At 33.1% G+C, this 16,645-nt stretch overlaps 2 protein-coding genes across 2 annotated transcripts in view; one reads left to right on the top strand and one right to left on the bottom strand.

Moving 5' to 3' along the window:
* Positions 1-16,645, bottom strand: part of LOC126854929 (uncharacterized) — a 242,071-nt gene that overhangs the window by 147,195 nt on the left and 78,231 nt on the right. The window lies entirely within an intron of this gene.
* LOC126854909 (uncharacterized) lies at positions 771-15,866 on the top strand. Its single transcript, XM_050602084.1, has 11 exons — positions 771-1,073; positions 1,307-1,655; positions 1,918-2,148; positions 2,241-2,354; positions 2,551-2,706; positions 6,590-6,745; positions 12,081-12,302; positions 14,974-15,208; positions 15,279-15,385; positions 15,576-15,731; positions 15,816-15,866. The coding sequence occupies exons 1-11, from the start codon at positions 817-819 to the stop codon at positions 15,864-15,866; spliced, it is 2,034 nt and encodes a 677-aa protein (XP_050458041.1). The 5' UTR covers positions 771-816.

Genomic DNA, 16,645 nt, shown 5'->3' with positions numbered 1-16,645 from the left:
TGATTTTTTTTATCTTCTGTTTAGTTTATTTTCAGGGTAAAGGTAAGTTTGTCAATTTATTAAGGGACAAGGAAATCGAAGTTTCGGTTTATAACAAATTTATTTGTTCACTAATATAAAGGACACTATATCATAAGAAAATCACAACACTATTCTTTTTGTTAATAAGATTATTTTGTGTGTGTGTGTGTGTGTGTTTGTGTTTGTATGATTAATATATATTATGTCGTCATGAATTATTTTTTAATTCACTGCACGTTTTTTAACAATGCACTAGATATATGTAGAGAACAACTCGGAAAAAAAAAATCTGCCTCTCTTGACGCTGGTCGTGCCGAGAATGTTCGATTCCCTCTTTCGCAAAGTCCTCCGTCTCGCTTTCGACCATATCTCAATAGCAAAAGCGCAAGCTTACCGTTCTGCATTTTTAAAGCAAATAACATTGCGACCTCAATGATACTCGACAAAGTAAAGTGCACAACTTATTATTTCGATACCTCTTCTTTTCGTCGACAAAAAGTCTCAAATCATACGGTTGTAGTTTCTTCTTTTATAAAATACCACTCGTTTGTGCGATGAATAATTTCCGAACGGTCGACGACTACCGCGGAGGGCTCGTGCTTGGACAACGACCCCTCCGGAATCCTTGAGGATTACTCGACGTTGCGTGGTGAGCGGTGAGATTTCCTACATCGTATCAAACTAGTAACATTGCGCTAACTTTTGGACGTCTACCATTAAGGGCGGTATTAGGGGAGCTTATTGTTAAAGAGGAGTCGGAGAGGAGTCGTCTCGTTAATCAGAAGTTAATGTAAAATGGGTTTCACGACCACCGTGAGTCCCGCGGTCGAATTCGGGCTGCGAGCCATCGGGATTTGGCCCGATTCCCCACGCAGCATGTTATGTCGGATCTGTTGGACGATCTCTTTAGGCCTCGCGCAAATTTTTCAGTTCAGATACATCGTCACTTGCATCAAAACTAATAATTTTCCGAATCTAGTGGACAGCGTGAGCACCACGCTGCCTTATAGTTTGCTTTGCTTGAAACTGATTATCCTTTGGCTGAATCAGAGGTAAGATATTTCGTTATATATAACCATTTTTTTGATATACAGGCCGAAAATCTCTTCTATTAAGTCTTGTCGATAAAAAAATCGACGGAAAAAACTTTTTCAGAAATTAGCTACCCATCGACAATGGATACCATATTTACAAAGAATTACGATTTTCTTTTCTATAATTTGTAATTAGATGAACATCAAATATGATCAGTTTGTGTGATATACGTTAAGGATAATCTTTTCAGATTATTTAACAATATTTTAACATCGATATCGCGGGATTGGCGCAACTGCGATTCCATAACTTACAACATGTACATCATGACGAATAAAGCGAATCTCTCGCATCGTTGCTCGATGTTGATTATCAGCATATATGCGATGGCCGTCATAGTCTATATCTCCGTAATAATAGAATTTAACAACATCAATACCAATGTTGAGTCCGTTGAAAAAGAGCTTTTCCTTAAGATGCAATTCCCCTTTGCTTACGAATTTTTTCCTGTTTATGAAATCGTTATGTTCGTTCAATTTGTTCAGTTACTGAGTAACGCCTCGGTAATTGGAATGCTGGATGCGCTGATCATAACACTGGTAAGCTCTTTTTGCTTTCTTACTTTGATGAATACTCTCTCTTTTTTTTAAATTTATATTAACATTTTTTTAGTGAATGATTATTTTTATCTTTTTTTTTTAAATTTGCTTAAAAATTGATGTTAAAAAAGATTTTTATTGGCTATGTGTATTAGCAATCATATCGCGTTTCTAATGTAAGGATCTGCTAAGTCGTCTCTCTAAATCGTAAAATCCACGAAACTTTCCCCATTTTCTTTTATGAGTCCTATCTTGCTTTTAGATACTGCACGTAAGTGGCCAGATAGATATTGTGTGTCGAGGATTATTCGAGCTATTTTCGGAAAAACATGAATACAAATCGTACAAGGATGCAACAAGCGTAGTCGTTCGCAGACATCAAAATATTATTGCGCTCTCGGATAATATCGAGAATCTCTTCTCTTACATCGCGCTGTTGCAGTTTCTTACGAATACACTTGTCATATGTTGTATAGCATTCGCGATCGTGACAGTGAGTCTCGCTTACGAATATGTTGTATTAATGAAACGATATGTATGCATATCGCCTGGTAATAACGATCTCTCTTTTTTTTGATATTTCAGAGTATTCAAAGCAACCAAGGATATGCCTTGCTGTTAAAATCTCTCTTTTTTTACATTGCTATAACTTTGGAAGCTTTCATCTTTTGCTTTGCTGGAGAATATCTTAGCAATAAGGTTTAAATAAACCTTTGTGTCATAAATATTAGTATTATAAACAAAAATTTTTATTTCACAAAAAATAATTTTATTACACGAATCTCTCTCAACATTATAATATAATTTTAAAAAAGCTGGTTTTTTTTACGAAATATATAGCGATCTGTTTAAATATTTCATGTTCGTTAACGATACAACCTTCTCTTTTTCGTAGAGCAGATCAATTGCAAACACAGCTTACGAGGCTCTTTGGTACAACGCGAAACCGAGAGAAAGTCGGATTTTATTGATTTTAATGCTGAGATCACAGAAACGATTGACTTTAACAATCGGGAAATTTAACGATTTGTCTTTGAAAGTTTTTGCGGACGTAAGATAATTTAAAAAGTGCATCTTCTTTTAGTTATATAGATGTTCTTTTTTACTTAATATATAGAATGTTCTTATATAAAATCGATATTATATTTCAGACTTTAAAAGCTTCAGCATCTTATGTATCGGTGTTGCTTGCAATGTCTTGATCAAAAAATATCTACTGTGAAGTCTATACATATATATACATATATGTATATCTATATTTTATTATCATTATTAATTATTATATAGTATATGAATATTTTTGTGTCTTATTCAGTTTCTTTTATACACGTTTCACATTTTTCTTATAAATTTCGAGAGCAGAATATAAAAATTTACACGCAAAATGTATACTTATGATTTAAAAATATATAGCAGCATTTATTCTACCGTTTCTATACGTTTCGCATACTTTTCGCATGCAAAATTCAGATGTTTATCGAATTTTCTCTCGTTCAGGATAAATGTAGATATAAGTGTCAGATAAATGTGTCAGCTTCCCGATATATTTAAGACATACTCCCGACTCCCGGATCACTTTAAATCGTGCACATGAATATAAACCGATTACATATTGAAAGTCAATTTTTTTTCTTTTTCTATTACACTTCTTTATTGCATTTCACCGATTGTCCACGAAAATTCACTATCTTTTGTTCGGGAAACTTTTCTTGACGATGGTCACTTCGACAATTTTTACGCTCTTGCACTGACGCATCGCGCCTTTCCCTATTTCCGCTTGAATTTTTAAAGTAAATCACCTGCAATAACAGCGAGACAGGCGATTTTCTTGTTGCGGAAGTTACCAAGTACCACTCTCGCCGATTCTTTGCCCGAAGTCTGCAATCATCGTTCGATCGCGGCAACTTTTTCCTGCATTCCTAAGCACTCTGACGAAAATACACGTCTAGCGTTCGCGATTGGTTGGCAACCGTTAAAGTGGGGTTGCATCCGAGATTCATGTTAATATCTGGAAGTTCATCCTCCGGCAAGCTCACAGGGATCGTACCTAGCTTCGTCAGGTTTTGCTCGGGATTTGTTCGTAACGGAAACGGCGCGATGGTACCGACCAGCACCGTCAGCCGACCGGTCGAAATCGGCCTCCGTTTCACCGGAATTTGGCCGAATTCTTCTATTTTCTTTAGATTACTTTGGTCAATTGTGATGGGAACAGGACTGATCTTCCAGTATCAATATCTTCTGACGCACTTCAAAATCGAGGAGCTGCCGAATCTGATAGACGGTTTAAGCACTACTTTACCGTACAATCTTCTTTTTTTCAAGCTGATTATTCTATGGATCAATAATCGGTATGTGTTTTCTACATTTTTTCATTGATTAAAAAAACACCATTTTTATTTTTATTTGATAATTACAAATTTTGTTTTTGATGAAAAATAATATTGGCAATCAATTTGTTCAAATCATGTTTCCTTTCGTGAGTTTTGCCTTCTTTCGTGAATTGACAAAAGCGCATTTTAGCATAAATGTAAAATATATAATTGTTGCACGATGTTGTGAAGTGTTGTATTGCAGAATATTCAACGATATTCTGAGAGCGATGTCCAACGATTGGTACGAGTGTTCCAGAATATACATCATGATCGACAAAGCGATTCTCTCACATCGTTACTCGAAAGTGGTCATCGGTATTTACTCGACGGCGGTATTGCTTTATAGTATCGCGACTATCGATTTTCGCAAGCCGATCAATGACGATTGTCGCCAATTGCTTATAAAGATGGAATTGCCTTTCGTTTTTTGCGAATCGCCAATCTATGAGATCGTCGCGTGCGTCCAATTCGTTCATTTAATGGCGGTTGCCTCTACTATTGGTATGCTCGATGCATTAATCGTTACTTTGGTAAGTTATCATTTATGATCTTTCTTACTGTGTTATTTATATTTTACAGTTTGTGATTTTTATAATTTTATAATGTAATATTTTTCCAACTTTCTGATAAAATGCAAGACATATTAATTAGAAGATGTTTCCACGATGAGATTCACACACGATAGGTCAAGATTATGATGACAGATAATAAATATTGTAGATGCATGTAATATAATTTCCCCGAGGAATCTGTATCCTAATATTTTTTCTCTTTTTTCTTCTTGTTAAGTTATATGAGAAAAAAGGAAATTTAATAAAGAAAATATATTCTAGGAAAAGATTATATTAAATATGAGAATCGAGCTACTGGTAATTAAATACGCCCGTATATATTTTATTTTCTTTTATAAAAATAATAAAAATCGGGCAAATATTTCTGTGTAAACATTTTTTGTTTTTTTTTTTATATTTTGAATTGATAAATAATAATTAATAGCGCGTCGATAGTTGTATTATTACGGGATATATAAAGTCAAAAAAAGCTTTGATTTAAGAAAAGTAAAATACAGATAAAATAAAGTGGAAGAAATCAAACGACTCGAAACGATAGAGAACGCAAAGATTGATAAATTTGATCTCGATCGATTGTCATAATATATTTATATATTATATCTCCCTCTTGTATAGTAAGGGTCCCATATATCCCCTCTCTTAAATCTGTCATTCTCCCCATTTGCTTGCACTTTTGATCGGCGATCTTTGCACATGTCAATGTAACATTGAGTCTTTCACGATGTAGTTTTCCCGTGCAGTCTTTAAGGGTAATCACTTAGTTATTCCACATTTCTTATCATAATGGACGAACGTGACCAACCGTTCTTGAGCTCTTGATGCTTTATTTAAGTGTGCTTAATCAACATTACTCATAACTGAATAATTATCATGATATGCGTAGATGTTGCACATTGGTGGGCAAATAGATATTATGCAACAGCAGATAGAAGAGATTTATCCCAAGGATAATGAACATGGTTTATCTACTGCTATTGTGAGATCCTTAATCAATAAGCATCATAAGATTATTGCTTTTTCGGACGATATCGAGAATCTTTTTTCCACTATCGCGCTCATGCAATTTATATCGAATACGATGATCATATGTTGCATCGGGTTTCTCATAGCAACTGTGAGTATCTGACCTGTAAATATTCGTTGTATTAAAATCTTTTAAGTATATCTCATCTCGTACATACTTGAAATTTTTTCACTAATTTTTCTAATTTTGCTAATTACTGTGTTTTATAACATGCATGTTTTATAAATTGCAGTGTGTATATATATTATTTTACTTACATGTCTGTTGAATGTACTTTGGGTTTTTATACATTTAATTGAGAATGAATAATAACATAAATTTTTAATTGCATTTTAAGACACCGCTTCGTTTTATATACATTTTCCTTTTGAATATCATTATGTTAATACTTTATAACAGTGGTCTCAAGTTTATCTTGTCATTACATATGTGTATAATCAAAAGCGATTGTTGAATGTATGAGCACTGCTTTTAACTAGTTTCGATATAGTGGTGTATGTTCCTCACACGAGGAATCTTTGCTTCTGTTGAAAAACTACAAAATAATTAATCGGGGAGCCTGTTATCGGGGCCGCACACGATAGAGCAGAGTCATCCATTTGTTGTCCCCTTGTTTGAGACTTCTGCGTTATAGCATCGTCGAACATTCTTCCTAATCATTTTCTTGGCTTGCAGTCGATGGGCACAGACGAAGGTATCAAAATGTTGATAAAGACTGTATTTTTTTACATCGCTATCACCTTGGAGGCATTTATCTTTTGTTTTGCCGGCGAATATATTAGCAATAAAGTGAGTATCTGAAATCATCACAGCAGAGAAGCTTTTTCGCGCAAAAGAAAATTATTAAGTTATATTACTGATCTAAAAATATTGAGTTAACTTACGTAATAATAAACGCTGCGAATGTCGCAAGTGATTTTTCGCGTTTTTCATTTCTTTCCTATTTGTCCCTCGTTTGCATTTTAGAGCAGAACGATTGCTGATGCGACATACGAATCATTTTGGTATGATCTTAAGCCTCGAGATAGTCGTATTCTGCTGTTTGTGATAATGAGATCGCAGAGACGGCTGACGATCACTGCCGGGAAATTTATGGATTTATCGTTGGAAGGATTCACAGCCGTAAGATTTCCGTAATGACGAAATTGAGGATTTTTCTTAGCTACACATATATATAAGTTTAAGGATAGATATCGTAATGTACATTATAATTTGATGACAATGCACTGTTACAACACTGTTTACAAGATCGAAATTGATTGTGTTTAGCACTAAATCCAAGTATAATTGTGAAAGGACAGCTAATTAAATTAACATAATTTAAAACAATATAATTTAAGGACAATTGACAATATATCACGTGTAAAAGTAATTTTTGGAAATTTTACACTTATTTTACACTATTTATAACAATGGTTAAAAAACAGATATGATTAAACATAATTTATATATTATATTTATTTTGTTTATAATATGATTAAATTGTTTTATTTATTGATTTACTCTTACTTACTACAGAATAAATTGATTCATTACACATTATTTAATTTTTCAGAGTTTAAAAGCCTCTGCATCGTATATATCTGTTTTATATGCAATGTATTGATGCCGATGAAGCGTATACAAAACAAGCATATACATTGGCTGTGAATGTCAAAGTATTATCCATTTTCCTACTGTAAATGGATTGTATTAGACAACTTGATAATATGACACAGAGAAAAGCCGTTTAGTTAATATAATATTATCTCACCTGTAACATTATTTTTAGCATCTGAATTGTTGCCGTCCTTTATTCCTTTTCATTGCATCTGATCACAAAAATAAATATATATATAAAAAAATTGAAAAATTATCAGGCTGTTTAAATTAAGAACAAATCTACCATATATTAATATATATTTATCAAAAATTTCATCATTAAAGCCGTTAAAAACCGAGAATCTGAAACTCCCTCCTTCACAGTCCGCGATATCACTGCGCTTCCATAAACATCGTCGTTTGCATATTATATGCGCTTGGAAACATCAATGCGCGCATGATCGGTACCATTTCCACCATATTTATGTTCGTTTGGAGGATCAGTCTTGTTTTCTCTAATTATTTTCATCTTAGCGTGAATTATTATTTATAGAATAAACAAATAGAGTAAATATACTGCCGTATATTTTACGACGCCCTAGCTGCGATGGTTTCAGATTGGAAGGAAACCGTCAACAACGTGCATACCATGACAAGGCCAACCTGACGCGGCGCTTCCCCAACGTGATCATCGGGCTTCATTCGATGGTTTACTTGCGTTTACTTACGGCATCGATGTTCTCTCTCATATTCGGAATCTCAAATCAAAGAAAAAGCTCTGGTAAACATATGTCCTATTAACTTTTCTGAGCCAGTCTTTTGTTAACGTACAGAATATGCACGAGATTGTCGAGGACGCTTAGAGTTTTCAAGATATTAATCTTGAAATTTATAATACCGACGACTATATGAGGTCGATGCGATTGAGACGCTCGTTTGTGAATTCACGCTGAAGCTGCAGCTCCCGTTCGAATGCAACGAGTCGCCGTTGTATGAGTTCGTTATGTAGTTGGAGTTTCTACATCAATTGGTTTCCGTCGTGACCGGAATACTGAATTTTCCGATCATCACGTTAGTGAGTAAAATCTGCGAAAAATTTTCTTTCCTCTAGGCTATTACATCCCTTGTACGGCGAAATCACGGTGTTTCTCTTTCGTATGACAACTGTATTTGTTACTAATATGTTACATGTACATCTGCACACAGGAAAGGACGAGATACAATCAAATGTCCATTATCGTTAGATACCAATAAGTATTATTTACTCAAGGAAAAGAAGATTTTCTTTCTCTTGTTCTCTTCCCCAATTAGCTTTTATAGCCTGTATAGAATAACATGTGGGAGTCGCGTTTCAGAATCTCAAATCAAAGAAAAAGCTCTGGTAAACATGTGTCCTATTAACTTTTCTGAGCCAGTCTTTTGTTAACGTACAGAATATGCACGAGGTTGTCGAGGACGCTTAGAGTTTTCAAGATATTAATCTTGAAATTTATAATTTCTTGCATTTTATGAATCAGCGCGCTTGCAAACTTGGTAGTTGTCACAAAAATGATTGTAATTTTAAAAAAATTAAACATTTCTTTATGTAAGTTCTATACTTTTTTTAAAATTCCAAAATTATGAAATTTCACATAAATCTTTATATAGGCTTTATTCTCCTTGTTTTATAAAATTCTAAAATTTCTCACATGTTATAATATATGTCTCGTATAATAATATATTTATACTTTTTTCGATGTGTAGATCAGTTATATTGTTCCCTTTGATTTAAGTTTTTTAAGGATATGTGCTTTCAGATCCTTCATGAGCGATTAGACAAATATCTTGTGCGACGCATTGAGAGAAATCTCTCTCGGGAAAAAAATAATCGACAGCTAGTCGTTGACATTGTGACAGGAGTAGATCATTCAGTAAAGCGCGAATAAGTTGCACGAAAAGACGATCTATACTACGCTGTTCGATGTTGCAGTCAACTAGCACGATATAAGTTTCCGATACGATCGATGGCTCTGCATTAATGAAAGCTATGTTTTATGGCTGTTACAGTAGAGGCGTTCATCTTCTGCTTTTGCGAGAAATATCTCAGTGCCAAGGTTGGAACGCATAATAGAAACCCTTAGACTTACAATTAGTTCGCACTGTATAGATGCCGAAGTGTCAAAATACGCAATTGCATTTACACGATGGAAGACCTATTTATAATCATAGAGTTGAATTTTTTTTTTTTCAACATGAATATATTACGATGCGTCCACAACAATTACATATATGTTTTTTACGAAAGCTTTTTTAAATTATGTTTTTTTACTAAATATAACTTTAGTAACACAAAACTTTATAATTTCTTGATGAGAATGCAAATGCAATAATTTCAACAAAAAATATTATGTCCGAATCATTGCTATCTTTATAGTATGAACAATGTTTTTTATCAATATTATATGTGATATCGATACATTTATCTCTTATTCTTACAACGCAATATCTTTGCAACACTCTTCTCCAGAGCAAAATGATCGGCAATGCGGGCTAAGTCAATATCGTACGATTTGAAACTCAAGAATAACAAAATCATCTTGCTTATAATGTTGAGATCACAAACAAACAAGGCTCACTGTCACGGCTGGAAAAATCACTTGTCGCTAGAGAGATTTACGAGTGTAAGATTTCCATACTGCGTTTTTCATACCAAATTTTTTATTAATAAAATTTTATTTACTTTGGTCGAATATCGCTGACATTATTCTGAATCGATTTACTTTATGATTATCGATTTTGTAAGATACTCTTAATGCGATTAATTGAAAAAATATTTGCATAAAAATATTGAATAGATTATCATTTGATGGATTTATTTATATGTTTCCTTGCTCTCTTTTATTATTTATTTAATTATTATTTAATATAATTTTTATAGATCATAAAGGACTTTGAGTCAGTATTTCATGTCTATATGTTTATTAGATATATACAACTAAAAATATTGGGATTTTTTATCGATTCTAGTTTGCTGATATCATGTATCTGTAAACAAGAATTGATAAAAATATTCGATGTGAATCGATGATGATTATAGGTAAATATAGACAATATGTTTGGTGATGATATATAAAAAATTACCTTCCGCAGTTTATAATAAAGTGTTTAGATTTTCACGATCGTTATTGTTGCACATATATATGAGTATTTTTTTGCATATAAAAAATCTCGATATAGAGAAATAATTTATATTTTTATTAATGTTTATTATATTTTCAAATCAAAGTAATCGCAGGTTAGCGTTTCAGTTGACAGAAATTTACGACTATACGTTTATCTTTTTCACATTCACATTACATTTTTCTTATATCGTACACTTTTCGTCTCAATATATTTGATTTTTTTCTTTCAGCGCTGAACAGTTTTTAAAAAGTTTCATGCATTTTTTAAATAAATAATTCGATAAATGAGCGATTTTTCCCGTAGATAATTCGATGTTTCCTTCAAAGACTATAATCCAGCAAATTGGCAAACATTTAATTTCGCGTTCGCCATTTCTGCGAAGTCCAATTACGATTGATCGACGGCTTATTATCGCATCTTTCTCCTCCTTCCTCTCCGTCTTTTGTATTTTTTGCTATGATAGTCAACGATATGCGCATGTAGCGGTCGTAGTCTCTCGCAAGAAATATGTTGAAGTTAGATAAAGCTATGACGGGACGTGCGAGCACCATCAGCGAATCGGTCGAAGTAGGTTTACGTTTTATCGGCATGTGGCCACGTTGTATGAACGCGAACATTAATTGGTGGACTTATATCGCGTCGGTGGCGGTGGTGCAGTATTTCCAATATTCGTACATCCTGGCGCATTTCGACATCAGCAATCTCTCGGTTCTCATAGACGGTCTGAGCATCACGTTGGGTTATAGCCTGTCGTTTCTCAAATTGATCAATCTCTGGTTCAATCGTCGGTAAAGTATTATCTTTAATACTTCGCGGATAAGCATAAATCATGTTTGCCGTGAAAATCCTTTCGACTTTCTTTCTATCTCGCTGGAAACACGGCACTGAATGTTCGAAACGTTTCGTAGAAAGCTACATGTCATTCTGGATACGATGGATAAGGATTGGAGCGACGGGATCGCAATTCAGTCGGACGTATCCACGATGATCAGACACGCCGATCTATCTCGTCAATGCTCCAACGTGATGATCACGACGAATGCGCTGTCCGTATTCTTTTACGCGATCGGTGGACCGATACTTCGATCGGTGATTCATAAGAACGATCAGGAAACTACGACTCGCGAGTTACCCATTAAAATGGAATTTCCTTTTAATGTTGACAATTCTCCAATCTTTGAATTGATACTAGTAGTCCAATTCTTTCATGATCTATCGGTAGCTTGTATCATCGCTATGCTAAACGCTTTGCTTGTCACATTGGTAAGTTTCGACCACACTTTATATATGGAATAATTCAAAGGTTGTCAAAATCAATTTCGGATTTACATGGAAAAAGACGAATAATTGTTTCCGTACTTTTTGTATTGTATTCAATAAGAAAAAACAATATATGTATGTGTGCTATTTAATTTTTTGCTTTGAACGGTAGTCGAAATTAATTTTATTTATTTCTTCTTATACTTTTGTTACAGTTTGTGATTTTATTTTTATGATATACGATATACATTGATATATCGATATCGATATATTATGATTTGTGCACTTATTTATTATTGTTTTTTTTTTCAGCATGGCATGGCATGGTTTTTTAAAAGCGAATCTTGTTTTACATACTTCAGCCTCATATTTTTAAATATGAGTTTATGCTTTCAGATTTTTGGAGAAAATAATATACACTATTTTAAAGTGTCTGTAAAATTAAACATTCTAGGTATTGCACATAAGCGGTCAGATTGACATTATGCGGCAAGGCTTCCTAGAAATCTCCTCTAAAAATCGCGCATCTCTGGCCGCTATTAAAATTTTGATTAATAGACATCAAAAAATCATCGATTTATCAGACAATGTTGAAGATCTCTTCTCGAACATTGCATTACTCCAGTTTATTTGGAATACTTTGGTCATTTGTTGTATAGGATTCGTGATTGTAATAGTGAGTTATGTTTATATGTTTTTTTATTTGTTTGTATGATTCTCACTCTTTCTTCCTCTACGTGTATATGCGCAGAATTACAATTTATCTGAAATATTAATTTTCGTAAAGTGTAAACAAATTTATAAATAAATGTATAATAATATAAATTTAATATAAATTTACGATCTCGCAGTGACCTACATGTTTCGACATTGCAGTCCATCGGTACGGAGGAAGGTGTTACGATGATAACAAAGTCCCTCATCTTTTACGTCGCGATAACTCTCGAGGCATTCGTCTTTTGCTATGCCGGGGAATACCTCAGCGCTAAGGTCAGCGTAAGGGAGCGTAATGGTAGCGTCCGTAGAATTTCTTAGGTTCCGAGAGAGGCGCGATTAGACGCGATTCATTGCGTAATTACTATTGCAGAGTAAATCCATCAGTGACGCTGCGTACGAATGTCTCTGGTACGATCTGACGCCAAGCGAATGTCGAACCTTGATGTTCCTGATGTTGAGATCGCAGAAACGATTGACCATCACCGCGGGCAAGATAACTGATCTGTCCTTGGAAGGTTTCACGACCGTAAGTTTACGTAAATGTGGAGAATTTTCTATTACTGAAACAGAACTTAAAACCAGATGTTTAATCACTTCAGATTATGAAATCATCTGCGTCATATATATCTGTATTGCGTGCGCTGTATTAAAAAAGATTGTGTGGAAAGAGTTGCATTTGGCCTCTCTAGAAAAAAAAAATGGAATATTAATTTAATCTTTAAACGGCGATAACAAGAGGGAAATTTGTGCAAAAGAATGTTGTAACTCTTATTCAATATGGCAGGGATAGCTTTAGTTTCATTCTGTTGTACGGAATGTTATAACACATGTACACATAAAAATATATGTATATATATTTAAATGTGTAAATATACGAAATGTTGTATTTTATCGCATATTTTGTAACAATCCTTTTTCAGTAGAACAAGTCAAAGCATTGCCGTGCATGGAATAATATTATTTAGAAAATGTATAGAACATTACCATCATCAGTAATAATCCAGTTTTCTCGTTAAACGTTATTAAATATTCTCTGTAATTTTCTTTCATATTATCTTTGTTTTCTGCTCGCAAATATTTTTTTTTTTTTCAAAATGTCGCGCAGGTTTTTTTCGTTGGGTATGGACGTTATTAGAATTGATCTTCTTCAAATCTAGAAATTTCTAAAGCAATTATGCATTATTAAATGCGCTATTTTAGAAGATAATGGAAGGTAATTACGCGTTTTGTTTTTTATTCGGTATACTTATAAACTCTTAAGAACTAATAGCATTCAAATAATCGAGTATAATTATAATCGATCGTAAGAAGACCTGCGCTTTATCGTCTCCGCATGATTATTCAGCAAACGTTCATGTATCAGTGAACAAAGTTCACTTTGTCGAGCTTTGACATCTCAGTGGTCATCAGTTTATAGCGTTTCGTGACTGTCGCACAGAACAAAATGAAACGCACAAGTACCATCAGTCGTCCGGTCGAAATCGGCCTGCGTTTCATTGGCATGTGGCCGGATTCGACTTACGCGAATCTCTGTTGGGTCATTTACATGACAACGATGGTGATAGTGCAATATTATCAGTACGCATACGTTTTTACGCATTTCGACTTGAACGATATTTCGCTCCTCATGGACTGCCTTGGTCTTACCTTGGCGTATACTCTCGCCTTCTTTAAGCTTTTTGCTCTATGGTGGAATCGCCGGTAAGACGCGTTCCCTGGCAGACATGTGATTCCAAATAATTAAATGTCCCTTTTCTAGAAAAATGGAACATTATTATATTATAGAATTTTATTATATTATAGAATATTTATTATAATTATTAATTTTATAATATTAATTATAAAATTAATTTATAATTATATATAATATATAATTATTAATTTTATAATTATTAATTTTATTATATTATAGAATATTTATTATATTATAGAATTTTTACGAAAAAAATCAAATTTATTATTAATACGTGGTGTGTATGTACGATTCAAGTTAAAAAAAGATATAATATAATTTAAAATGTAATTATACATATTTTCCTAAATGTTTTCTACGAAAAAGCTTCTGTTTAATATATATAATACTCGATATATAAGCCATTTCCTGCAGAAGATTCTATTTCATACTGGCGGCGATGGATCGTGATGGAAGAGAGTGCATTATCAACGATTCGCACGCATCTACGATGATAAGCGTGGCGGATCTATCACGTCGTTGCTCTAGCGTGATGATCAGCATCAATGCCCTAGCTGCCTTTTTCCTTTCGATCGGCGAGCATATGCTCCAGTCGTTAAACGATGCTAATCGTCTTGACAATAATTCTCGGGAACTTCCTATAAAGATGGAATTTCCGTTCGATATCAGCGAATCGCCCATCTTCGAGTGTTTTTTAATCGGACAATTTCTCTACGAATTGCTGCTGGCTTCTATAGTTGGTATGGTGAATGCGTTACTAGTATCACTGGTAAGTTTCACAAGTCTGTAAAAAAATATTGTAATAGTTAATCATTCTTTATAGTTTATCGTTTATAAATATAACTGTATTTTGTTATCTGTTCGATGCGATCGCATCTAATTAATGATCGGAAAAATCTTGTGCTTTGAATAATATTAGTTTTTTTTTTTTTTATAGATACTTCACGTAAGTGGTCAGATTGATATTATGCGGCAAGACATAAGTGAAATTTCTACCAGCAAATACGATCCCAATACATCCTTAATCATTATTAAAAGTCTCATTTGTAAACATCAGAAGATTATTACTTTATCAGAAAATATCGAAAATTTATTTTCTTATATTGCTCTAATGCAACTCCTGTGGAATACTTTGGTTATCTGTTGCACTGGTTTTGTAATTGTAATTGTAAGTAACAATTAATCATTGTTTTTTTTTTTTGATGGAATAACTTTTTTTTTGTTTTATGTTGCAGAGCATAGGCACCGACGAAGGTGCGACGACGTCAATTAAATCTGTGAGCTTTTATTTTGCAATAACTCTAGAGGTTTTTATACTTTGCTTTGCTGGAGAATTTTTAAGCGCCAAGGTTTGTGAATGATATAAAGGCAATCATTGCGTGATTATTTATCTTTTTTTTTATCATATCTTAAATTCAAAAGTCAATTTTTGTCATAAAAAAATGTAGAAATTTAAAAGGTGCATTCCTTGAACGACAAGAAACATTTCCGAATTTATTATTTGCGTATTTCAAATTGAGAATTTTGTTCTAATCCTAGAGTAAGTCGATTAGCGATGCGGTGTACAACTCACTTTGGTACAACATGCCACCGTCCGACAGTCGCATTTTATTATTCGTGATATTAAGATCGCAAAAACGATTAACAATCACTGCAGGAAAAGTAGTCGATTTAACTTTGGAAGGATTCACAAGCGTAAGACCTCACACTCAAACATTTCTCTAATATTTGTTGAATCAACTATATATTTTAACTAATAAATTATACGCAATTTTTTAGATTATGAAGGCATCAGCTTCTTATGTATCAGTATTAAATGCCATGTATTGATTTTGGGATGATGATCTGCTGACTATTATATTTATTGTTATATCTACTGTCTCAATTAATTACAACAATTTTATCAAGCAATCATTATCGTTGGACTAATGATTACGCCAAAAAAAAAGTTATAAGCTCTAAAATTTATTTTAGTAGTATAAAATATTTCTTACAAATTCAATGTATAATTGTTTTTTGTTTGTGATAATTAATCTATTATACTCTTGAAAATTTCTATAAAATTTTTATTCAATTTTTATTTCAATTTTTTACGCTTTTTTTTTCCAATAAATTATTAACAAAAATGTTGCAGATTTAAAGGAGAAATTGTATGGAAGAGAGCACACTTTTTATGATAGTTTCAAAGGTTTGTATTCACTTTTATTGAATATATTATGCTTATAAAGCTATTGTTCAAAGTTCTAGCTTATTCCATCGAATTCTACAACAGTAATTTTTCTTTTTTTAAAAAATAGAAATACTTGACTATTATTTTGAAGACTTCAGTCTTTGTTTGAAATGAAAATGAAAGAATATGAACAAAAGACGAAAAGAATTGGCGAAATCGATTATGTAGCAAACATATTATTTAATGTTTTGCTATAATAAATGTTCTTCACTTTTTTTGCTATCTTGTATTTATCTCGCAAATATCAACATTTTTACTTATTGTTAGACGTTCCGCATATTTTTTTGGTGGATATAGATACATAAGTGAACGTGACTGCTTTTCAAGACAGAATATACAATAAAAAACGTATTAAAAAAAAATTAAACTTTGTTAGACA

The sequence above is a fragment of the Cataglyphis hispanica genome, chromosome 15 (genome assembly GCF_021464435.1).
Source record: "Cataglyphis hispanica isolate Lineage 1 chromosome 15, ULB_Chis1_1.0, whole genome shotgun sequence".
In the NCBI taxonomy this organism is placed as follows: Eukaryota; Metazoa; Arthropoda; class Insecta; order Hymenoptera; family Formicidae; genus Cataglyphis; species Cataglyphis hispanica.
The sequence above is the reverse complement of the archived record's forward strand: the minus strand, read 5'-3'. Positions and strand labels throughout refer to the sequence as shown.